Source organism: Pseudorca crassidens, chromosome 12 (assembly GCF_039906515.1).
Source record: "Pseudorca crassidens isolate mPseCra1 chromosome 12, mPseCra1.hap1, whole genome shotgun sequence".
Classification (NCBI taxonomy): domain Eukaryota; kingdom Metazoa; phylum Chordata; class Mammalia; order Artiodactyla; family Delphinidae; genus Pseudorca; species Pseudorca crassidens.
Window position 1 is genome coordinate 61,857,887 of NC_090307.1, and position 23,768 is coordinate 61,881,654.

General features: G+C 50.9%; 1 protein-coding gene across 7 annotated transcripts in view; it reads left to right on the forward strand.

Moving 5' to 3' along the window:
* Positions 1-23,768, forward strand: part of MTCL1 (microtubule crosslinking factor 1) — a 123,215-nt gene that overhangs the window by 65,636 nt on the left and 33,811 nt on the right. For 4 of the 7 annotated variants that reach the window (XM_067699684.1, XM_067699689.1, XM_067699686.1 and 1 more), the window contains exons 4-7: positions 5,427-5,486; positions 10,743-12,017; positions 13,060-13,215; positions 23,214-23,444. In XM_067699684.1, the coding sequence (XP_067555785.1) occupies positions 5,427-5,486; positions 10,743-12,017; positions 13,060-13,215; positions 23,214-23,444 (1,722 nt within the window). Of the gene's footprint in view, positions 1-5,426; positions 5,487-6,614; positions 6,690-10,742; positions 12,018-13,059; positions 13,216-20,361; positions 20,485-23,213; positions 23,445-23,768 lie in introns of all 7 variants that reach the window. The other 3 variants (XM_067699683.1, XM_067699687.1, XM_067699690.1) reach the window with 2 other exon arrangements.

Consider the following 23,768-nt stretch of genomic DNA (forward strand, 5'->3'; position numbering starts at 1 on the left):
GCTAGGAGTCGGGGTCAGGCTGGTGCCCCACCTCCAAGTTGGGGGACCTTGAAACATGACCTGACTTCTGTGTCTTCTTGTCTGTTAACCAGTGATAAGAGCATAGCTTATACATCATATATCTCGGGGCTCTGTGAGAAGTAAATTAGGTTACATGTATGGAGAGAGTTCATCCGGCCTGACACGAATAAGCAATCCAACAAGAGGCAGTTGTTAACATCGTAACTATCCTCCCAGGCAGGCCGAGGAGAAAGGTGTCCTTCCCACTGCGGCCTTGGAGGGTTTTCCCCAGAATCCCAGGGGCTTTTGTGTATTGGAGCCAGCGGTGTAACTGTGGTGCAGCTGACTTCAGCAGAGTGAAGGGAACCAGTCTCCCTGGGAGATGTTTAGGGGCCAGTGGAGAAGACGAGAGGGAAGGGAACGTCCGCCAGCCGGGACCTCGTGCTTCCGGCTGGAGGAGAACCTGGTAATCCCTTTCCTTCGCATCTCTTAACATAACGAGAACTGTAATGTGGGAGAAATGAACCCTGATAATGTCCTCCTAAAAGGAAGAAGATCTAGGCACCTTCATTTTCTTATTCTGATCGTATAACTGTGTGCTGCAAACCAGCCCCCCATATCCAAACAACTTTCTAAATAATAAGAATCTAAGAATTCTGGAATCTTCTGCTTCCATCCCTACTCTTCCCATACTGACTCATGATTTACAGCATTCTAAATTTCATCTGCCTCCTTTTTTAAAAAATTAATTAATTTTTGGCTGTGTTGGGTCTTCGTTTCTGTGCGAGGGCCTTCCCTAGGTGTGGCAACTGCAGGCCATCTGCCTCCTTTGACTCCCAATCTAAATTTTAAGCCCAAAGCCTGTCTCTGAAACGTTGTAGCAATTGAGAGCTTGTTAGTTTTTCTGAAATCGCTTGGAAGAAACTGGCTCACTTAAAGTAGGAAGCGTTAAGAATTGACATTCAAGTCCAAATTGCCTAACTTCATGTTTTATTTAATCACGTTCGGTACTCAGCAAATGCATCAGCGTAGATGGATTCAATTTGGATTCAAACTCAATTTTTTTCCCTTCTCAGTAGGAATTGAGAGTTGATTTGTTGGCAGTTGGCCAGACTAAAAAGGAAGAGTGGACCGAATCACAGGGGAGCCTCCCTTCTGGGTTGTGTTTATTTGATAGTCAGCATTCACCCCTTTCCTTACTGTTTCTTGGTAGATACACTCCACTGGATCTGAGTCATCCAGAGGGGTGAACCGGCCATGATGCTCATACAACTCCTTCTGTACCCAGGGTCCCCAGCCAGTGCACCCAGAGCACAGATCCCTGCCTGGGCGAGACTCGAGGCGCAAGCGCAGAGGGGCCTGCACCCCGGCCGGGGGCTCAGGACGGCTTGGCACCTGCCTGCAGTGCCGTGGAGTACCTGGCCGGTTCCTGCTATCCTCGGGGGGCTTCCTGGTCTTTTTCACCAACCGTATATGTACCAGTCATACCTCAAGGACCAGACTAATAAAAACAATATCATCTTATGGAAAGAGACCCAAAAGTTGGCAGATAACTTCTAATGAAGCGCTACTGAAACCCTACGTAGGACATCAGCGATAGCCTCTTTTCTCTGACCTCTTTACAAACGGATTCTAATTTCCTGTTTTTTGTGTTTTTTTAATTGCAAAGGAAATAGTGTTCACTGTAGATAATTTGGAGACTTTGAAAAGCCCCAAAAAAGAAGATTATTGACTCACTCATAATTCTATCATCCGAAGAGGATCGCTATTAACATTCTGATATACATTTCTCTAGTTTACTTTTCTCACATACACATGTAATGCATATGCATACTTTTAAAAAAATTTTATTGGAGTAGAGTTGCTTTACAGTGTTGTTAGTTTCTGCTGTACAGCAAAGTGAATCAGTTCTACATACACATATATCCCCTCTTTTTGGATTTCTTTCTCATTTAGGTCAACACAGAGCATTGAGTAGAGTTCCCTGTGCTGTACAGTAGGTTCTCATTAGTTATTTTATACATAGTATCAGTAGTGTATATACGTAGATCCCCATCTCGCAATTCATCCCACCCCCCTTCCCCGTAGGCATACTTATAACTTATTAGATATAAAGTGAAGTCACAAAATACATGGTGTTTGTCATCTGCATCTTCCTTCTAATGTATTATATTTCTGGCATCTTTAAGTATCCTTCAAAAACCTCATTTTAACAACCTACACGGTATTCATTTACTATTATAAAAGGTACTGTCACGAGCACTCTTGATTCATTCAAATCTTCACACAGATCTCTGCGTTTTTCCTTAGGGTGTGCTCCCAGAGGTGGGGTTCCTGGCTGACGATATATGCACTTGTCAGGCTGAGCTGCCCACTGGAAGTGCTATAGGACCCCTCGCCGGCCCCTGACTCGCGGATCGGTCCGGGGGGGCGGCCTCTGGGGATACTTGCTAACACTGGATGTCATGCTTCTTTTGGTCCATAAATCTTGAAGTGAGAGACAATACCTTGTTGTTTTAATTACTAGTCATCGTGTTTATTGGCCATTTGTTTATTTTCTTATTAAGATGGTTTTATTGCTTGCCGAATAGTATTCTTTTGTCTGTCTTGTGTTTGAAAAATCTTTTTTTCCATTTTATCATTTGCTTTTTAATACTGTAAGTGGTTTATTTTGATAATATAAAAATATTTTAATCTTATAAGTCCACTCTATCTTTTCCTTGGATGTTTCAGCTTTTGTTTCTTGTGTTTATAAAGTTCATGCCCCCAGAACAAATAGAAATTCATCTCTTTCTTTCTGGGATTTTGTGTGTGTGTGATTTCTACATTTAGATTTTTAAATCATCTGGAATTTTTTAAAATACATGGTATAGATCTGGTTTTTTCTGATCCATAGATGAGGCTGTGCTCCAGTATAACTTAGTCACAGAATAGGCTGTGGATTCATTGGTGCTGGCGGCCAAAGTTTGCCTGTCCCTGATCTAGTTGAATTTTTAATCTTTTTGTCAAGTCCTTCCATCCTCTTATCTCCCTTACAAATATACAAAAAGTATTTGTGTGTGTATGTATATATACTCACACACACACACATACTATTTGTGTGTATATATGTTGCACTATGTATATATGGAGACAGAGAGGAGTTTGGTTAAAATGACTTATAAAATTATTTGGGAAAAATGTGACATCTTTGTAACATAGGTCTTCCCATCAGACAACATCTAGCATTCATTTATGTCCATCAGCAAAGTTTTATGGTTTCTTAATTGCTGGTTAATCTCAATCCTTGCAGTGTTTTTTGTTGCAGTTGCCACTGTGGCTGAGATCTGTGTTGGGGGTCCCCCAAACTCCTGCCTGTTCCCTGATTCGCTAGATGGATCACAGGACTTGGGCAGTTCTGCTCAGGGCAGGGCAAGGGAAAAAGACACCCGGGCGGGTCAGAGGAATCTGTGCCCGGGCCCCTCCAGCGGGAGCTCCCCCAGAAAGCGCCCCTTCCTCCAGCACCGAAACGCAGCAACTGTGATTTGCATAGATTTTCAGAAACTTCTGTCTCCACTTCTAGCTTTCCTCTGGCTTCCAGACAGTTTTCTTTCAGCAAGTGCAGAATCTGTTTTCCGTTTCTTAGAAGATGTGATGCGGGAGGGCGGCTTGCAGAAGGCTGGGTTGCTGCAGTCACTGTGGGCCCTGGTTGCGACCACAGTCCCAGAATTAAACCCCTCAGGCTGAAGCCTCGGGAACAGCCGCTCTCCCTGATGCTTTATCGTAACTCTTCTCTATAGTCGGAAGCGTTCATCTCACTCGGCTCATTCAGATCAAAGAAACTCCTTCACTGCAGCGTGAAGAATCTTGGAAAACCTACTTACAATGGGTACAAAAACTCAAGCTCCTCTTAAGACAGGCTCAACGTCACCTGTTGGAGGAGATGGTGATTCTCTTTGTAGTCTGACCCTGCTTTTACAGAAAAAGCTAAAGGAAAGAAAGCCACTTCTGCAGCTGGGGTTTTAGGGACAAGCCTCCACCCCCCTTGGCTGGCCGGGGGGCGCCCACACCCCGTGCTGACTCTCTATTTTCTCATCCCTTATCTCAGTTACCTTTCTCCCCAGGCCTCCAGCCTCCGAGAGGCTCAGGGGCAGCTAGAATTTCAGTTGTTTCTTAACCCTGAAATTCATCCAATAAATGGCACGGTCTAACCTTCTGACATCGAGACACTGTAATGCACACAGAACTGAGTGAATTAACGTTGAGATCTGATGTCACGGAGGCGACTTGCAGGAGAGCCTCCTTCCCAGGCTGCGCGGTGTGCGGGGTGCAGCAAAGGTACAAAGCAGAGAGGGCACTGCCCCTCTCTGGGTCAGCTCCCAGGGGACCCCGGTCCCCCTCATTCAGGTGAAGCTGGCCGTGGGGGGAGTCTCTTAACTTTCCAGACTGCTTTCTTGTAACTTGTGCTGTGATGACACCCATCCTTTCGGGTTTCAGGTTCCTTTGTCTTCCCTTCAGAGCTTCTGGCTCTCCTTCCAGCCGTTCTTTCTGGCTCCGCACTTGGCGTGAGCGGGAACTGCCTTGCCTCCCTGTGCTCCTGTCTCAGGCATCCCTTGGCCTTTTGATTTACTTCAGACACACTTCTTGCCCATAGCAGGCAAAGGTGCGCTGTAACGCATGTAAAACTAGGCGGGGACCCAGCCTGGCCGCTTCCCACATGAAGAAATGATGAACTCGCTAAGACCTAAGAGGTATGTTTAATCAGGAATTGGCGTGGGGTCGTGGGGAATGTCGCAACCTGGATTCTCCGTAAACAAGGGCCACCGTCTCTCCCTCCGACCACTTTTCACCTCACTGCTGCCCACAGGTACTCAGGAAATGGTAATTCATTTTGATATTAGCCCAAACAAAACATAATTCGGAAGGTAAGGCAGCTCCAGAAACATTACATATCTTTTACCCAAAACTTCCTACCCTTTTCCTTTTCCCGTCTCCCCTCCACAGTCACAGTGACCCAAGACTCCCTCCTTCACGAAACTGAAGGATTGGGGAAAACCCCAAATCCAATAATCAGGACTTAAAGCCTCTCAGGATGCGAAGGCCTCCCTGAGCTCACCCAGCTCCCTTTACTGTATTGTATTCTTTTGTATTTATATTTACATACTTTTTTGGCTGTGCCGCGTGGCTTGTGGGATCTTAGTTCCCTGACCAGGGATTGAACCCAGGCCACGGCAGTGAAAGCTCGGAGTCCTAACCACTGGACCACTAGGGAATTCCCCCGACTGCCTTTATATTGTTGACTCTAGTTTGTTTCTTGATTCCAGTGACAAAAAGAGCCTCCGTCCACTGTGTGTGTCCCCTCCCAGTGGGGACCTGCCACCTAGTGCCGGCTCCCCCGTGTGACCCCCCCCTCCTCCGTAACAGAATGTCACCTGGATCTATTTCAGAGTTCCCTGAAGAGAAGAGGCAGCCGGGAAATGTACAAAGAAAAGAAAGCCTTCACTCAGGTAAGCAGCGTTCCACTCTCATGTTACGACGTCTCCTCATTTTGAATTTTCTCAAGTGTTAGTGTCACCTTCAATATCGTCAGAGAAACATGAGCTGCCCCAACATCTGGACTCATCCAAAGCCTCTGTGGGGTGAAAACTGTCTTCCCAAACCAACAGCTCTTTTGTTTCTCGCACCGATCAGCTGGTGGTTTCTTCAAGAAGGAGGAGAGCAAACCGGCTTCCTGAGCAGCATAATTGCGTGCCGTTCAGGCAGGGCTCTGCCATGCTCACAGCTGGTGGCAGGTGTTCTGGCCTCGAAGACATTCACACAGTAAAGCAGTAAAAGAGCACAGCTGCCGTTGTGTCGGGTCATCCATACAGCATTGTTTTGAGTGTTGGTTTTTTTTTTTTAATGCACAAACTGAAGGGTGTCTTAAATTGTCCTAATTGAAAACAAGGTGTTCTCTCTCTAAGGTGGTAAGAGTGGGGCCCTTTCTGTGCACATGGCACGTGGCCTTCAGAACTTCCTTAGCTTTTCTGAACACTCGCTTTGCTGGATTCCTTCTTTTAAAAAAAAAAAAACTGCTGCTAGTATTAGGTGTTGGCGAGAACAAGGCATCATTGGGGTGTCAGCTTCCTGAGCTCTCAGAGCGAGGACTAATTAGAGAAATGCAGTAAGTCCAGGAAACTACGAGCTCCGAGGCCCGGGGCCGGCCTCCCTGTGAATCCCACACCTGATTCCCTTTGCTTTCTCCCCCCTCCAAAGTCCCCCATCCCCAGAGCAGCCTTCACGGAGGGCCTGGCTGCGTGAGCTGGAGGAATGCCAGAGGTTAACTGTTCTCCACGTCTCTGCTCCCCAAATCTCCCTTTGGAATCCGCTAAGAAGGGCGACATTAAAATCTGTCGTCCCCACTACTGGGAGCTTCAACCCCCTTGGGCTTTGAGTCTGTTTCAACGTACTGGCTCCTGACCAGGGAAGAGCTTCTCTTTAAAAGGGTCGCCTCTACCCATCGCGGGATGGACAGCGTGCAGTGTACTCACCCGAGGGTCAGTCAGGCTGGGGACAGGAGAGGGGAGACCCGGGCTCGGGAGCAGGTTAAGTGCCCAGCCTGCGGGATCGTTGAGCAAGGAGTTTCTGTCTGGCAGAGCGGTGGAACGGAGCGCCTTGGGAACTGCAGGTCCGCAGCCAGAACTCAGAGGAAACTGGCGCCCCGGCGCAAGGTAGGCGCACGCGCAGTCAGCGCTGGGGGGCTGGCCAGACGGCAGACTTGCAAGCCAAAGAATATATACCCGTAGCGATATATTTCTGTCGCTTGTCAAGGCCTTTCCGCTGGTGGCGGCGGCGGTGGCCCTGTGTGTGTCCTCCCCTCCATGCCCTGCTTGCCTTCTCTGCCTGCACCAGGTGTGTCACGTGGGAAGGTTAATGGACCTGCTTTCACGCTGCATTCCTGGAGCTATCGGACCATCTCCTGAAACCAGAGCCTGAGATCAGCCTAGACCCCTCCCCTGGAGTCTTGGCTGAGTTTTAGAAAGTCTTCAGTTACAAGATAAGATGGGTATCCAGCCCGTGCTGCTTTAGCTGAGGCTATGATTCCCCATCTTATTAGAAGGACTTGGCTTCCCGCCCCAGAATAGGCTGAGCCCAGCTCCCCACACACCCAGCCCCCAAAACACTGCTCCAGCCGCCTCCACTGAGTGAGGAAGTCTGATCCCTTTGTTAAAGCCACACACTCCCTTGGCTTCAGAGATGGCCTTTCTGTCAAAAACTGCGTTAGTCATGGTTTAGTCAGGCCTAGTAATGCATGGGTGTTGCATAGAAATGAAGCATGCTTTAATCCTCTATTCGAATTTCTCGTATGTGGGTAGTTTCTTTAAGGAACAGGAAGGCTTTTGGGTTATTTGATCAATCCTCAGGTAATCTATGAATTGGACGCTCACTAGGGTATATCATAGAATCTTTTTTTACAAAATTTATTTTATTTTTGGCTGTGTTGGTCTTCGTTGCTGCAAGCGGGCTTCTCATTGCGATGGCTTCTCTTGTTGTGGAGCACGGGCTCTAGGTGCACGGGCTTCAGTAGTTGTGGCTTGCGGGCTCTAGAGCCCAGGCTCAGTAGTTGTGGCACACGGGCTTAGTTGCTTCACGGCATGTGGGATCTTCTTGGACCAGGGCTCGAACCCGTGTCCTCTTCATTGGCAGGTGGATCCTTAACGACTGTGCCACCAGGGAAGCCCTATCATAGAGTCTTGTTTCTTTACCTGACCTGGGTTTAAGTTCAAGGAGACAGAGAAGGATGGTTGTAATTTATAATCAGACTGTGGGGAATGGCAGAGAGGGGGCGGGGGCGGATGGTGTGAGGTTTCTAGAAATCAAGGCAATTTGAGGGCTCTCTGGGTTTTTTTTTTTACCTGTATAAGGCGGGTGCAGATGAGTATTTACAACCAAGTACAGAACCCTTGGGGAAGGCCCAGTCTCCATGTGCCTCTCGTGTGCCTTCCCCGATTTCTCAGTTCAACTTTTGGGGGAAACCCTCAGGAGAGATGGCCTGAGACCCTCTGATCTTGGTTTGAGACAAAAGCATCCTGAACTGTGCAGGTGACTCTGCCCCTTGGCCTCCACCGTCTCAAGGCCTCACCAGTTGTGAGTTTCCAGGGAAGTAGGGTCAGGACACTTGTCTCGGCTGGGGCCCTGCCCATCCCTGGGTCCGCCCAGGCTTGAGTCCTGGGCTGGAGGTGGAGTTCCCTTGTGGCTGGCAACATTCTCCTCTCTGATCTCCACGTCTGTCCCCAGGCACGAAGTCGAATTTCTGTGCTTCCGGGGAGATAGGATCGTTTAGGTGATTTTGGACACGGTACAAACACTGGCTATCAAGTTAATGTTGGGGCTAAGGGTCTTCCTATCCCATACTTGTCACCTCCAAACTGATTCATTTACAAAGTATTGACAATCTGTCTCTATTGATACGTATTTTAGTTTATTCAAACTCCATTCCTTCCTGTGACAACGAAGACCTCTCTGTGTATTTGGGTACAATAGATTTCCTACAAATCTATGTTTACCAAAAATTGAAAAGATGCTTTTGATTGTTCTACTCTCAAAAGTTCTAAGAAACTGGGTTGTTTAACATGCCAATTTCTGGTACATAGTAGGTATTCAGTATTTACCGAAGGAATGAATGAATCAACAAATAAGTATGCTTTTCCCCTTAGGATTAAATATAGTATGTCTTTTACAGCCCGTGTATTCGATGTAGGCCCTTTAAAATATATATATATCATTACCCCAGCAGTGATCACCCATCTTGCTCCATTGAGCAGGTCACAGACACCCTTGTTATGTCTGCCTAACCAAAAACAACCCAGATCCTTAATGTGATAAGTTCTTAGATCACGAAGACCATGCTCTCCTCCCAGTGACATTTATATATAACTCTCCTGATGTGCGAACAGGAAAAAAAAAAAAAAAACAGAATTACTGGCTCCTTTTCCCCAAATTAATTGAGTTTCAGACAAAGCAGAAGGTTGGCTTCAGCGTGCTCGAGTGTGGAGATTGGCCACATACAAACTAGTCAGCGATATGCTGTTCCTTTTGACCTTCACAACGACCTTGATTGAGGGTTCTGCTTTGGACAAAAGGGGCTGGTTCCCCAGGGCTCTGCGCTCAGCCCGTGGTGCCGTGGACAGAAGGAGCGGGACCGGTAGGCCCTCTGCCAAGAGGTGGCGTGAGAGAGAGTCCCTCAGAGGGTGCGCGGGCAGCACCAGGGCTGCTTTCCGTGTGGTTCTGGCTCACAGCTGGCCTGTGATTTTTCTTTGAATCTTACCTGTCACTCTGCTTTTCTTTCCTTCCATGGGTTTGTGGCTCGGGCAGGAGGGGTCTGGGGTGGAAGGAGGAAAGGTGTGGGCACCCAGGGAGGCGTTTCTATGTCTTTCTGCCCAATGGTAAGCGAGCGACAAGAACAGGGCGGAGAATGAGCCGTGTTCTCTGAGGAGGAGGCTGCACCAGCCCTGCGGGCCTGTTTGCACACAAGTGATCTGGAAGAGTCATCCTCCCCCGGGGGGCTGACTTGCCGTGGAGATGACGACTCCCCCTCCCCTGGGTTGATGGGGTGTGACCACCACCCAGCGCATCACTGAGTTTGTGTGGCAGGGGGAGCCTTTGCCTAAGCCTTTGACCCCATGACAGCCTTTTGAAACTTGGTAGCCAATCCCAGAGGAATGATTCGTGAAATCGGTCACTGTTGCCAGCCACTGAATATGAAGAGTTCACGCAGCTTCAGGGCGTTGAGACCTGCGCTGCGCAGGCAGAGTCCACTTTCCAGTTGCTCCAGAAACTGCCTTCTTGACCGCAGCCGAGCAGTGTGGGCTTTTAGTAGCCGCGAGCCTGCTCCGGTGACCCTCCAGAACCCTCTGGGATCCCGATGACCACCACTTCTCAGGTTTTAAACCACTTAACACCTTGCCTTGGGTTTCTGAGTTTAATTTCGTGCTGTGTTACAGCCACTAAAGGCCAGAACGTAACCAAAGTCAAGTTCGCATGGGGAGAGGAGGGTGCGAGTCACCCGGGCTTAGGTTTGCAGTAACCATTTCATACTAACCGTCAGAGCTTGGTACTTACTGTGCAGCTCGGCTTCCAAAGCACCCTCATGCCTATCATCTCATGATTTGTCCTCATGCCATCCCTGTGATTCGTTGGGGGAGGGGAGGCAGGGGAGGAGGAGAGTTGGGTTGCCGTGTCTCAGGTTCCAGCAAAGCCGGGCTCTGATTTGGGGTCACCTGGCCTCCCCATCCTGTTAATTCCTGTGAGGTGCTGGCCCACCCCTCTGATGAGGTAGGAGGTAAGTGGCAACAGGTGGAAGTGGCCACAGAGGCCCGTCTACCTGCCCCAGGCTGAGCAAGGGGTCTGGGGTCTTTCACTTGTCAGGGTGGACCCACAAAGTAACAGGGAGTGGGGGGGGTCGCCGCATTGCTGACGGGGCTGGGTTTCATCTCATTCACTCATCTCCTGGGTGATGGTTTTCATGTGCACATTTTTCCAAACTGTTTGGTTTCCTTTGTTCTGTGACAAAGCCACCACCAGCAGTCCCCGGTGCTCCCATGAAGGCCCCGGGCTCACCCTGGCTCTGTCGTGGTCCCTCTAATGAGCGACTCCACGCACTGATGGGAAGATCGGTGTTTTGTGTGTGCGTGTGTCGGGGGCGAGGTGCGAGGGAAATCGTCACAAACAGGAACACTGGGTATTTTCAAATAACCGTCCTCTGGGCTGTTCTCTCCTGGCAGGATGACAGCGCCGACCTGAGGTGCCAGCTCCAGTTTGCCAAAGAGGAGGGCTCGCTGATGCTCAGGAAGATGGCCAGGCTGGGGCGGGAGAAGGACGGGCTGGAACAGGAGCTGCAGAGGTACAAGGCCCTCTACGGGGACGTGGACAGCCCGCTCCCCACGGGGGAGGCCGGCGGGCCGCCCAGCACTCGGGAGGCCGAGCTGAAGCTGCGGCTGAAGCTGGTGGAGGAGGAAGCCAGCATCTTGGGCCGGAAGATCGTGGAGCTGGAGGTGGAGAACCGGGGCCTCAAGGCGGAGATGGAGGACCTGCGGGGCCAGCACGAGCGCGACGCCGCGGGCCGGGAGCCCCTGCCCGGCGTTCCGACCTCGCCCTTCGGGGACTCCCTGGAGTCCTCCGCAGAGCTGCGCCGGCACCTGCAGTTCGTGGAGGAGGAGGCGGAGCTGCTGCGGAGGTCCATCTCCGAGATCGAGGACCACAACCGACAGTTGACCCACGAGCTGAGCAAGTTCAAGTTCGAGCCGCGGCCGGAGCCCGCGTGGCCGGCGGGGGGCGCGAGCGGCGGAGCGCCCCTGCAGGAGGAGCTCCAAGCGGCGCGGCTGCAGATCAGGGAGCTGAGCGGGAAGGTGCTGACGCTGCAGCATGAGAACCAGGCGCTGCTGTTGGGCGCCCCACGCTGTGACCCGGTCGCGCCCCCGGGCCCGCGCGCCCCAAGTCCCCGCGACAGCGACGCTGACAGCGACGCGGGCAAGAAAGAGAGCGACGGGGAGGACGGCCGCGCGCTGCAGCCCCGGCGGGAGGGCCCCATCGGCGGCGAGAGCGACTCGGAGGAGACCTTCGAGAAGACGTCGGGCTTCGGCAGCGGGAAGCCGTCGGAGGCTGGTGAGTGCCCGGCAGAGCTGCTCCGCGCTCGGGAGGGCTCGGAGCGCCTGGCGAACATCAGGCACGAGGCCGAGCGGCTGGAGCGGACCGTGGAGCGCATCATCACCGACACCGACGGCTTCACGGACGTGCCGCTGCAGGGCGGTGGGGCCTTGTCGGGAGCCGGCGTCCAGGGCGCCAAGGAGGAGCCCCAGCTGCTGGGGACCCTCAATGCGAGGATGAAGGCCTTCAGGAAGGAGCTCCAGGCCTTCCTGGAGCAGGTGGAGCGGCTGGGGGAGGGCCTGTCCCCTCTGCCCCACCTCACCGAGTCTTCCAGCTTCCTGTCCTCTGTGACCTCCGTGTCCCGGGACTCCCCCGTCGGGAACCTGGGGAAGGAGCTGGGCCCGGGCCTGCAGGTAAGGGGGCTCCTGGCTCTGCCTCCCTGCTCCCTCCTCCTCCTCCTCGCTGGCCTTGCCGCACTGCAGCTCATCCTGCTCACGGCTGCTTGGTTATGATCGCAAACCTGCATTGTACTAAAGCCTCAAGTTCCAACCAAAACCTTTCTATTGGTTGGGTTTCTCCTTTTTTTCTTTACCCCCCCCCCCCAGTTTGGTTTGATTTGGTTTAGCTCTCTTTTGTCGCCTTGTTTCTTTCTCCCTTTTCCTCTCATTTTTAACTGCACCGCCGCTGCTCTTAGCTAAGAGCTCCTCCCTCTTGACACAAGGCTAATCCTGCTGGCAGCGCTAGGATCGTCGCAGTCTGTCCCTTCTTTTTTGTTTTGGCGTCCCGAACGACCAGCCATCCCAACGAAGAAGCAAAGAGGAGTTTAAGACGCAGTACAAACGCACTTCATGGTCAGGATAATTAACGGACTTCCCGGGAGCGCGTGCGTCCCTGCCTGGGTTCACTGCCCCAGGGACAGTCCAGCCCTGAAGGCCGTAGGCAGCCAGCCCACCCGTTCCCTCTGCGACACAGCCCGGCCGGGCGAGGAGCGCGGCAGAGAACCCCCGGAGCAGCGGGCGGCGAGTGGAGTAGCCCCAGGACTGCTCTCGCGTGCGCCGCCCTGGACTGTGGCTTTCGCCGCGCGACCGCAGAGAGGAAGCAGCAGGAGCCTTGTTTCCGTATCCTTCGTGGGTAGTGCGCTTGCGGGCGAGTCTGACTCATGCGTCCCCATCGCATGCGCCTCATAACCAGCGTGCTGCCGCCTTCTCCCTCTTTCTCTGTTTGCTTTTCAATCTCTCAGCCCGCCATTTTGCTCAGCTTCATCTTGGCTCTGTTCTCTTTTCTCTCTGAGGCCGCTGTGTTTACGTTGGTTTCTCTGGTCATGCTTTTCCTCATCCCGTAGTTCTCCAGCCATCTGTCTACCTTCCCCACCTCACCCTGCCCTCTTGTCCTTTGTGTTTTGTTTAAAATTTTAAAACAAAAACAAAAAACAAATCCCTCCCGTGCACCTAACAGTCCAAACTGAGAGATCAGCTGGAGTGGCAGCCCGGGCAGGAGCGAGGGGAGGAGCGGGGGCCCCTGCACCTCCGAGCCACACGGGAGCTGCACCGTCGAGCCGACGGGGACGCGGGGAGCTGCCGGCCCGGAGCCCAGAGCTGCTTCAACCTGGAGGTCAGCAGGGGTGGGTCCCAGCGGCCACGCCCCCTCCCCTCCTTCCCCTCCTTTGCCGTGTATGGTGTGAGGGTTCCTACCTGGGTCCGAGGCCCCTACGGAACGGTGGGGGGGGGGGCGATGTGGAACCAGGGGAGACTTAACTGAATCAGAATCCATTGCATGCAACTGAACTGAGGGGTCCATACAGGGTGAGGGCAGGGGCACTGGTTCTGCTGGGTCCTCTGGCAAAGCGGATGAGACTGATTGGTGAGTGCTCTGTGGCTTCTTGTCAGGCAGTAAGGAAAGCAGGACTGAAAACCAAGCATGTCCCTCCTGCGTCTTGTGGGCCCGCCCCACGTTTTCCATGCCGGTGCTCCAGTTGTAGGGCAGAATCAGGGATGCTCTCCTGACCCGGCGGCTCTTCAGCAGTCCGTTGTCATAGCAACCCATGTCCACAAAGCTGGGAGCCACCACAAATACCCCATTGTATGCAACAGTTGTCCTCTCGGTGAATGCTCTTCCCTGCAAGTAATTCAACCCAGTGCAGAAGGACAGGTGGCCCTGAGGAGTGAGCGTCTGGCTCTGGTACTGCCCATTGAGGCAGGTTACTGCAGGATTAGAGCCGTATGTTCTGCATTAGAAAAGGTCGGGATGAAGGGTCTTCATTCATCAGTCCCAGCGGGGATGTTGCCATTCAGCTCTGAGGCATCATAGCAGTTCCCAAAAGGCAGGGGAGAGGACGAGGAGTGTTGTGGCTCCTGTGGCTGGTACCGATTTTCTTTTTTTTTTCCTGTATGATTTTATAACTATAAATATACAGTAAAAATGAGCAAAAACTAGTCAATCAGAGTACGTCAAATGATAGGACACGTAAGGCCACGACCGGCCCGTCTGCGCCCTGTCCTGCACACGGGGTACTGGCACCAAAACCCATGGCCAGAGGTGGGGTGTCAACGCCCGTTTTCTCTGCCCACCGTGGCCCTTCCTCGTTTTCCACGGGCTGCTCCCTGGTCCTGTCCCTGGAGCCCTCTTCCCTCTGACACACCGTTCAGAGCATGTCCCATGTAACCATGTCTAGTTCACTCTGGTGAGTGTCAGAGGGCTCCTCGCCCCCCCAGGCTCTGCTGGATCCTGCTGGAGTGATGAGCGTGCTCCTCGCTTGCCCAGACTCGTGTGCTTTGCAGAGCTTCAGAAACTGGCAGTGGTTTTGGACAGAGGGAAATGCTTCGTTGAATCAAACAATGCTGTGGGAAAACTAAACCTTCGTAATAGGTCAATTAGCAGAGTTAGCTGTTGCCATGTGACTTAGGGTCACTGAACAGTGTAGCTCAGAAGGGAACTTCAGACGAATCCCCTCATTGTGCAGATGAGAAGAAAGAGTGTGACGCAGTGTCAGCAAATTCTCCCCACCCCCCAGCCGGCTGGTGGTGGAACTGGGTCCAGAACCGTTTCCTCGGGCCTGGTCAGTCCTCTCCCCACCCCGACCCCTCCTGTGAGGAGTGCTGCCTGTACAACAGGGACTGGTCCCCACTGGGCCTGGACACCTCCAAACCGAGCTCCGTCCCCGTGGGGGCGGTGTTTCCAAATGCACATCCCCCGGGGGACTAATTGTGTGGCCAGCTGTCTTGCCGTGGAATGTTTCTTCTTTCAAGCATCTGTCTGGTTTCCTTTAATTTTATACATTTTAATGAGGAAGTAAAAAAAACTCAGAGTGAAAGGCAAGGTCCAGGAGCGTCGTCTTCTAGAAGGGGAAATAGAATTACTCAGGAGTTAAACATCCTTTGTTCTCATTTTTTATTCACCAAGGCATTTCACACAGAAGAGAAAACTCAATTATGGATGCAAACACATTGTATATTAAAATACTTTCTAAAAGATGAAACGTATTCTAGGACCCCTCTGATGGCTCCATAGTTTTCCCTTTTATGAGAAGAGCCGCGTGGAGATCGCTTGTAGGGTCTGGACTCAGTGGAGCTGCTGCATCCCTGGGGTGGACATCACCCCGACAGACTGCTCAGTTTGGTCTTCGAATATTACTTTGGATTAAAGAATTGTACAGTGGACAGTTCTAGGGAGCAGAACTCTTAAAACCTTTTAATGAAAATGTAACCGAATTCATTGCCAACAATTGCTTTCCTGTGAGGCTCTAATGGAAACAGTGCACAAAGCTTCCGTCAGGTAGCAGGGAAACCCAGCCAGAGAAGCTGCTCTGGGTTAAAGACACACGTCACGTGGCATGGGTGTCATTTCTGCTGTACAGCAAAGTGATTCAGTTATATATGTTCTTTTTCATATTCTTCTCCATTATGGTTTATCGCAGGATATTGAATATAGTTCCCCTTGCTATACAGTAGGACCTTGTTGATCCATTCTGTATGTAGTAGTTTGCATCTGCTAATCCCAAACTCTCAATCCATCCTTCCCCCTTGTTAGCAGTTCTCTTTACTACCTCTTCCGTTGCCCTTGAAATGACCCTGGTTTGTCTGCATAGCCAACTACTCCTGTACACGTGTGAATTTCCTTCAGCTCCTGGCCCTTAGCTCCTCGGAGTGGGTGGTGGAGGGACTGATAGGAGCCCCAGGATCAGTGGCTTAAAAGAAGAAACAACTTTCTGAACTTAAGCTGAAGTTCAGAAAATTTCTCCGTTCCAATTTCTCAAGTTCCATTTGTGAAGTGCTTTCTATGTTTCTTGCCTTATGGATTTTCAAGTTTGGGGAAAGGGGAAAGAAGTTAAGTGCTTATTTGACAAGATTTGGGTGTTTGGCTAAACGCCCAAACTTAACTACTACTAGTACTAGCAGTACCAGTAGCAGCGGTAACAACAACAAGGTGAAAAAGAAAAACACTACCTTCTTCCAGGGTACTGTGTTAGCAGATAACAGATCTGTGAAGTGAGAGGTCTGCCCCTCTGACTGCACACGATAAGCTCGGGGGAGGGGAAGGTGTATCTACCCAGCCTCAGAACTGTCACAGCCAGAGAGAGCCGGAGTCACAACCTGCTAACACCCACTAACCTACTAATGCAACCACACAGAAGTTAGCTGCTCAGAGGAGAACAAAGCAACCAGACTTCAGAAGGACCACTACTGCTGTTGCCCGTTCGTCTCGGTAGATATCAGCGAGATTCTCATGTGGCACTGGATTCTTCCCTGACTTTGCTCCCCGTGGCTCCCGGCAAATCTGCTGAGAGATTCCCATTTGTTAAGGAGAGCAGGGTACGGGATATGTGGTTTGGAATGTGTGGGGTGCCTTAAAAATAGTTCTGAATGAGGAGTAGCCGAGCACGGGCACTGGTCAGATTACACGCATAAATGACACCGAGCCTGTGCCCAGAGGATTGAGTTTCTGGGTCAGAAATCTCAGAGATCTTCTCCTGAGCCCCTCCTCTTGTCCTTTAATCAACGAGCTATCCCTTCGGCCTCAGCTGTGACATACCAGCCTCGATAAAACGACGTGGGGTTTATGCCAAGTATGTGTGCGCAGGTGTTGACCCGATAAACCACTTTGGGAAGAAGGGGTAGCGAAACCGGCCAGAACAAAATGGAAGTCACGGGAGATGAGGTCACAGGGATGCAGGCGGAACGGAGTCCTAGTTAGAAAGTAGTGTTGCCAGTGTGTAATAAGTAAGTGGCTACAATGAAAAGCTTTTTTGTTTGTTTTTGGTATATCGAGATAGTGAAGTTGTCTCCTTAAGTGTGGAAAGTAACTTATAAGCCACTATCTCTGAAGATGGCCAGGAAATTAGCAGTGTAAATGGGTGTGGGACACGCCACGTAGGGGCAGGTGTGGGCTGTGGGCTTCCCAGCGATAACACAGGGAGGTGGCTGTGGTGTCGAGACGAACACGAGCCCACAGCCTGGGGGCCACTGAGGAGGGTGTCCATTCACGTAAACGGTCTGCACGGGACGAGGTCAGTGCGTTCGATGTCTTAATCAGAATCTCAGGTGAGTGGGCGGAGGATGGTTTCAGAATCTAACCTTCGGGAACTTGGCGATGAAGGGGGAAGTACGTGTTTTCTGGAGGAGATCTCTGCGTTGCGTGAAAATGCTGTGAATGTGGCGGTTGTGTGGCCCTGGATGGAAATTTCTGCCACAGCCTGTTTGTATTTTGGCTTTTGTAACAATGGAGTAATGGCACCCTGACAAGGAGCAATTAGTTGTCCATAGAGTTTAATGTTCCGTTAGCAAAAATAGACCAGAAAAGAGTAAAATGTGTCGTAGATGAGGAGGATCTAGAAGTTTCTGTCGTTGACCAGCCTCCACAGACGACATGGGAGCCGCTGTAGGTGAATCAAATGTCCCAGATGAACATCCTCATAGGACTTCAAGGGTCCTTTTCTGTGACCCTTCAAAGGTGAGGTTCAAACAGAGGAACACATTTTTAATCGAACGACACTTGAAGAAGCCTGTATATTTGTTCAAAATAAAAAGTTTATATAATTGTTAAGATGACAACCAAACGAAATAGTGTAATATGTAGAAACTAAATTAATAGGTCTGCTTTTCTTAAAAGATCAGCTTGATTTCAGTGCTCGTTTTAACATCTAATAATTCAGAGCTTTGGGCTGGTACCAAATGTGTTAAAATACGGAGGCTATTCATATTTTAAACGTACAGAGTAGCATGTAACTCAAAAGTAAATCTGGGACTTCCCTGGTGGCGCAGTGGTTAAGAATCCGCCTGCCAGTGCAGGGGACATGGGTTCGAGCCCTGGTCTGGGAAGACCCCACATGTCGCGGAGCAACTAAGCCCGTGCACCACAACTACTGAGCCCGCATGTCACAACCACTGAAGCCTGCACGCCTAGAGCCCGTGCTCCGCAACAAGAGAAACCACCGCAATGAGAAGCCCGCACACCGCAACGAAGAGTAGCCCCCGCTCACCGCAACTAGAGAAAGCCCGCGCGCAGCAACGAAGACCCAACGCAGCCAAAAGTAAATAAATAAATAAATTTATTTTAAAAAAAAGAAAAAGTAAAGCTGGAGGAATTCCCTGGTGGTCCAGTGGTTATGACTTGGCGCTTTCATTGCTGAGGGCCGAAGTTCAATCCTTGGTTGGAGAACTAAGATCCTGCAAGCCGTGCGGCATGGCCAAAAGGAAGAAAAAAGTAAAGCCGGCCGAAGAGCAACCAGCTGACCTGGAAGCACTCCTGTGCCAAACTCCTAGAGGGGCAGGAGGGAAGCCCCAGGAGGGCAGGGGTCGGGGGCCGCTTACTTACTGCTTTGTCCCCAGCATAGAGCCAAAAGCTATAGGCACTCAGTAGATAGAAAGTGCTGCATAAAATATCTACTGTCCTTTTAAATATAGAGCTCTATTCCCAAGAAAGTTAGGAAAATCTTCAAGGGTTGGAATTGACTTCAGAATTGAAAATGGACAGGGAGAGAAATGAACCAGGACCACCCCTGCAAACTGCCCTTTAATGAAAGGCTGAAGAAGCGTCTGTCCATGACGGGGGTTGGGGGGGGGGGCAATAGGACAGCTTGCCCAGCAGCGTGGAGCCTCCCCAGGTACCCGTCAGGACAGCGGCCTCACCAGGACCAGGCTCTAAGCTGATGTCACCTGGAGCTGCAGAACCCCCGAGGAAAGGAGAATTTCTGTTCAGCTGCTGGCTTCTGCAAATTCAAGACCATCTGCGGACACATCCTCAGCCCAGGCCACACTCGAGATCCTAGCTAATGCCCCACCACCGCAGATGCGCCCATGGCGCTAGCGCAACAGCAGCTGGAGCCACTCTGAGACCTCCACGTCCTAAAATTAGCAGATAGAGACTGTAAAAGAAGTGCTCTCAGATTGACCAAGGGCCAGCAAACAGGACAAAAAAGTAAGTTGTACTGTAAAAGAGCCCACATATTAAAAAAGAATAGAACTTTTAGAAATGAGAAATTAGTCATTGGGGTAAATTCGAGATGTAGAGAAATACCCCTCTTCAGAGAGAACCCCAGACTCTGCCTAGTAGATATAAAAGGCTGCAGTAATAATACCTGGTAACCAGCAAAGTACAGAGGCATTCACGTTCTCAGTAGTTCTTGAGTCTCTTGAAAAGAGGATGACCTTAAATCTCTAGCTTTCAAACATTTTATCTCAAAGTGGTGAGTTCCCAGTGTCTCTGATATTCGGTCTCCATCCTTCTTTCTGTAAATTCTCTTGTAGTCAACCCTGTGCTAGGGCAAGTGCTCTGCTCTTTTATTGTCTGCATTTCCTACTCTTGGGATGTGATCTTCACTCATGACGATCCAGGCAACACCAGCTTATATCAGAGGAGAACAACGGTACCCTCGGTGAGAAACAACAGATGAGTTAAATGTAATCACAATGAACTAGCGAAGTGACAACTGTTTTTCTTGCAACAGACCACTCTAATCCCCAGCTTTATAAATCACCTATCTTCACGCAGCAGAAACCAGTGAGTAGCATGGCACGCCTCAATTTTAATGATGACTGAGATTTTCAATATGACACCGTTTCCATCTCTGAAAAACATTTCAAAAGGAGAAGCTCGGCCTCTTTCATTGCCATTTGCACATAAAAGATGGATTTTACCAATAACAATTATGTTAAAGATTCCTTTAAGTATTTTAACCTAAAATGTAGCAAGCAGATCTTATGTAGCTCCTCCAAGGCACCGTGTGTGTCTGTTTGGCGAAGGAGCCCCAGGCCGGTTACCCAGAGCATCCTGGGTGGGAATGTGAGGAGGAAAGACAGGCCTCCCATGGGGCAGGGAAAACTCTAACAGGAAAGTGTACAAACTCATTAACTATGCAACTGAGAGGCACACGTGAACTTGGGCAGTGAATCTACGAGGCCGTGTGTGGGGGGTCATGCTTGACCATCAGGACTGCCAGCTCAGGCACCACCCGCATTTAAAAAGCCATCTCGAAGCTGCTATGGGGGCTGCCTCCTCTCGGCCTGGTTTGTCTTACCGTGGTGGCCGAAGCTCAAGTGATGGGTACCGCTTACCCACCCGTCTGCTGGGGTGAGAGATGCAGGGCAGGCGGAGCCCAGGTGAGGCACTGGGGGAGCTGCCGAGAGTCACTCCTCTGCCGCCGCGCCCATGCGTGCCATGTCACTCCACGTGCGTCCCTGCCTTGTGCACGTTTGTCCTGTGTCTTCAGCTCAGACCGAGTTCTTGCTGCCACTAAACCCCTTCCTTTGTCCCACCAATCAGCTTAGGGGCTCCCCCATTTTACCTGAACAGAGTGTATCGATAAAGGAGCTGCAGGGTCAGCTTGCGCAGGTGGCCAGACGGCATCAAGAGGAGGCAGAGAGATTTACAGACACCATCCGGCAGGTAAATACAGACCACGGTTCAGCACCACCTTCTCTGTCTGCAGGGCCCCTGGAGAGAGAGACGAGAGAGACAGAGAGGGAGAGAGAACGAACAAGAGGTGTTTTATAAGGACTCTGTCTCCCGCACAGGCTGGGCAGCCTGGGCTCGGGGCTGGAGGGCGTGTGGAAGGGACATCCCTTCAAGCTGCCCCCTGGGGATCTCATAAAGATCACTACCTCCCTCCCTGCTCGAAAGCATGCACTTCCATGCTGACATTGTGGTCTCGGGAAGGTCTTCCTAATATCTAAACTTCCCTGCAGCCAGACCAGCAAAGCAAAGTAAGGGCCCTAAACGCCGGACATTAAAGCGTGTCCATAACTTTCACTGTCCTGCAGATTGATATGTTTTGTCAGTATTAGGTTAATTTTCTGAGAGAAACATCACAATTCACCCATTGTTTTCAGAAAGCTGCCGTTAACTGAGCTGTGGCCTTATCAGCTCTTTCAGCTGTTTTAGAGTAACCTGTTCCTGGCCCCTGATCCCTCATCCACTCAGTCCTTCCCTAGAGTTCCTAGGAGACGGACTTCACCGCCCACGGGCCTCCGAGGACCATCCAGTTCCTGCCACCCCGGATCTACTTGAGTCGTAAACAGATACCCAGGCTCAGAATTGCCGTGGCTGCTGCTTTCTGTATTTGTTCTTGAGAGAGATCTGTATCTTGAAAACCAAAAACCAGTTGATCTTGAAATGGCACCGTGGTATTTTAAATGCATGTCCTATGCAAAATAAGGTACCTGTGTATCCAAGAACTTATTTTGGCAAGGAATGTGCGTTACACCAAAGCCCCGTGTTGCTGTGGTCGTGCTTATCTAAATGGGTCAAAAACTGATTAAGGGAGCCCCTTCTGCACCTTGCCACGCAGAGCCGAGCCGGGTACCCTCCTTTACCACTAGACGTGCACCCCTTTTTAAAAGTTACATTTATAGGTCAAGTTTCATGTATTATTAGGTAATACGAAATAATGTTCCTTCTGTAAAGGGTAAATTCCTAAGTAATTTAACTTTTTTGCATTGCACCAGAAATCATGTTTGAGTGAATTTATCCCTGGAGACGCCGTTAGCAGAATGGCAGGGTCCCAGGTGTTTCTAGTACTTGGATTCAGGATAAAGGGGTGGGTGTGAAGAGTCTCCCAGTCCTCAGTTGGAGGTGGAGAGATGGCATCTAGGCTTGTTCAGAGGGGAATGGAAGGGGTCCCCTCACCTCCCCGAGGGTAGAGGACCAGAACTCGGCGACTTGGGAAGTGTGTGGGGTCCTGGAGGAGAGGTCAGAGCCAGCGAGTCAGGAAGGGTCGTTTCCAGGAGGTTAGGGATGAAAAGACCAAGAGAACAGTCCCTTCCCAGGGCTGCGCGTCCAGCGGCCAATCCTGGGGCCCCTCTGGGGCACCCGCCATGCACTGGGCGCTGCACAGCATGAGTTAGCGGCACTCAGCAGCTGAAACTTTACCAGGGTCAGTCGATAGCCTAAGATAACACAAAAATAAATTGCAGACACTGGATTTCCAGCAACTGCGCTGACGCTTCGTCACTCCGTCCTGTCCTGCATCCACAGGGGAGCGAGCCGGTGGTGGGACTCAGGGCTGCTGAGAGCGTGGATGAAATCGCCAGTGCTTTATGTTATCCCAGCTTCAGGTGCAAACTCAGTCTGGTATCACGACAGTGGCCATGCAAGTGATCGCATAGCCCAGGGCCTCGCAGAGCGGCCTCGCTGGTCACCGGCCTTTAGCACGTCAGTCAGACCTGTGTCGACCTCAGGCAGCCACAGTCATGCTCCCGTGGTCCCATGGCTTCTGAGCACCCATCAAGTTCTTCAGGGAAACAAAACCAAACCCACCCATTGGCTTTTGGCACAAGAGGGGGTATTAGGTTAGGATAACGATAAGGCTGGCGCTCTAACCCTCTCTTTGGTCTGTGCAACAGAAAGCTTTCATCCCAGGTATCACTTTAGCTACTAGGGATGTTATTCCTGTGCCCTTATCTGTAAGTTAAGATTTTATTCGTACCCTTTTGCTTAGTCATTATTGACACGTAACAGTTGTTTCCCGCTTGGAAGAGTGTCTATACCCATGTGGAAAAGGCAGCAACTAACATAGTGATGGAAAACGTTTCTTTCCCAGCAATGCTTTTGTTTCCCTGAGTGTCGCCCATACCTGGTAGGAAGGTGAGGTCTCAAGCCTGGAAGTAGCTTGTCGGTCTTTCCTGTGCGCTCACCCTGTGTGCAGTCTAGTACTAGCTTGTCCTCTTTCTTTCAGGGGCTGTGGGGACCACAGGGCCCAGGAAGTCAAGGGGAAGGATTCCCCCTTGCTCGGCCTCGACAACTGCAATCTGCCTTGGGTACCAGCCCCCGTGTGGAAGGCAAACGGGGTCTGCATATAAGTCAGCTGTGAGCCCTCTCTCCAAGAGAGAGTTCTCCTGACGGAGTTTAGAAACATCTAAAGACACCACGAGAGACTCCATGATGAAAACTGATCCTGACACATCCCCTTGAAAGAGCACTTGCTTCTGAATCAGAAAACGCTCAAGGTTTTGTAAATAGCGAACCTCTCAAGGAGTTTACTGAACGTGGGGGAGCTTCTGCGTTTCACGTCCCACGTGCAGAATGACACGGATTGGATGGCAGTTTGCAGAGACCCTCGGTTTGGGTGCCAGGTCGGGACAGGTACCCGTGACACCGTCTCTTTTCTTCCGTTCAAGGTGGAGGAGGGGCACCTGTGTGCCCTGCGGCGGCGGGAGCTGGAGGTGCACAGCCTGGCCCTGCAGAACTCGCTGCAGGAGCAGACCTGGAGTGACGAGAGGTACTTGATGCAGCGGGAGCTATGCTCCCTGAAGCAGAACATCTTCCTTTTCTACGTCAAACTCAGGTGGCTGCTGAAACACTGGCGGCAAGGGAAGCAGGCGGAGGAGGACGCAGAGGATTTCACGGAGGTACCTCTGCCGGGGGAGTTCCTTTCCTTTGCATCTGTTTTGCTCTTGCTCCCACCCCCAGCCAGGCCCTGCTGTCCCCCCTCCCCCGACACGTACAGTCATGTTCTGCTGTTTCAGAGTATTTTGTCAAGTCCAATCCAGGCAGTGGAAACGCAGTGGGTTGTCCGTGCTGCCCTTTGACCTCATTTTAAGAGCATGCTGGTCTGTAACATCATCTTGCAGACAAGTGTTGCTGCCGTGTCTTTCGTTGCTGATAGATGAATTCCGAGAGATTTGTGGAATGTCCTTATCGGTTCATTCCACAGTGATGGTTTGTAAAACCTA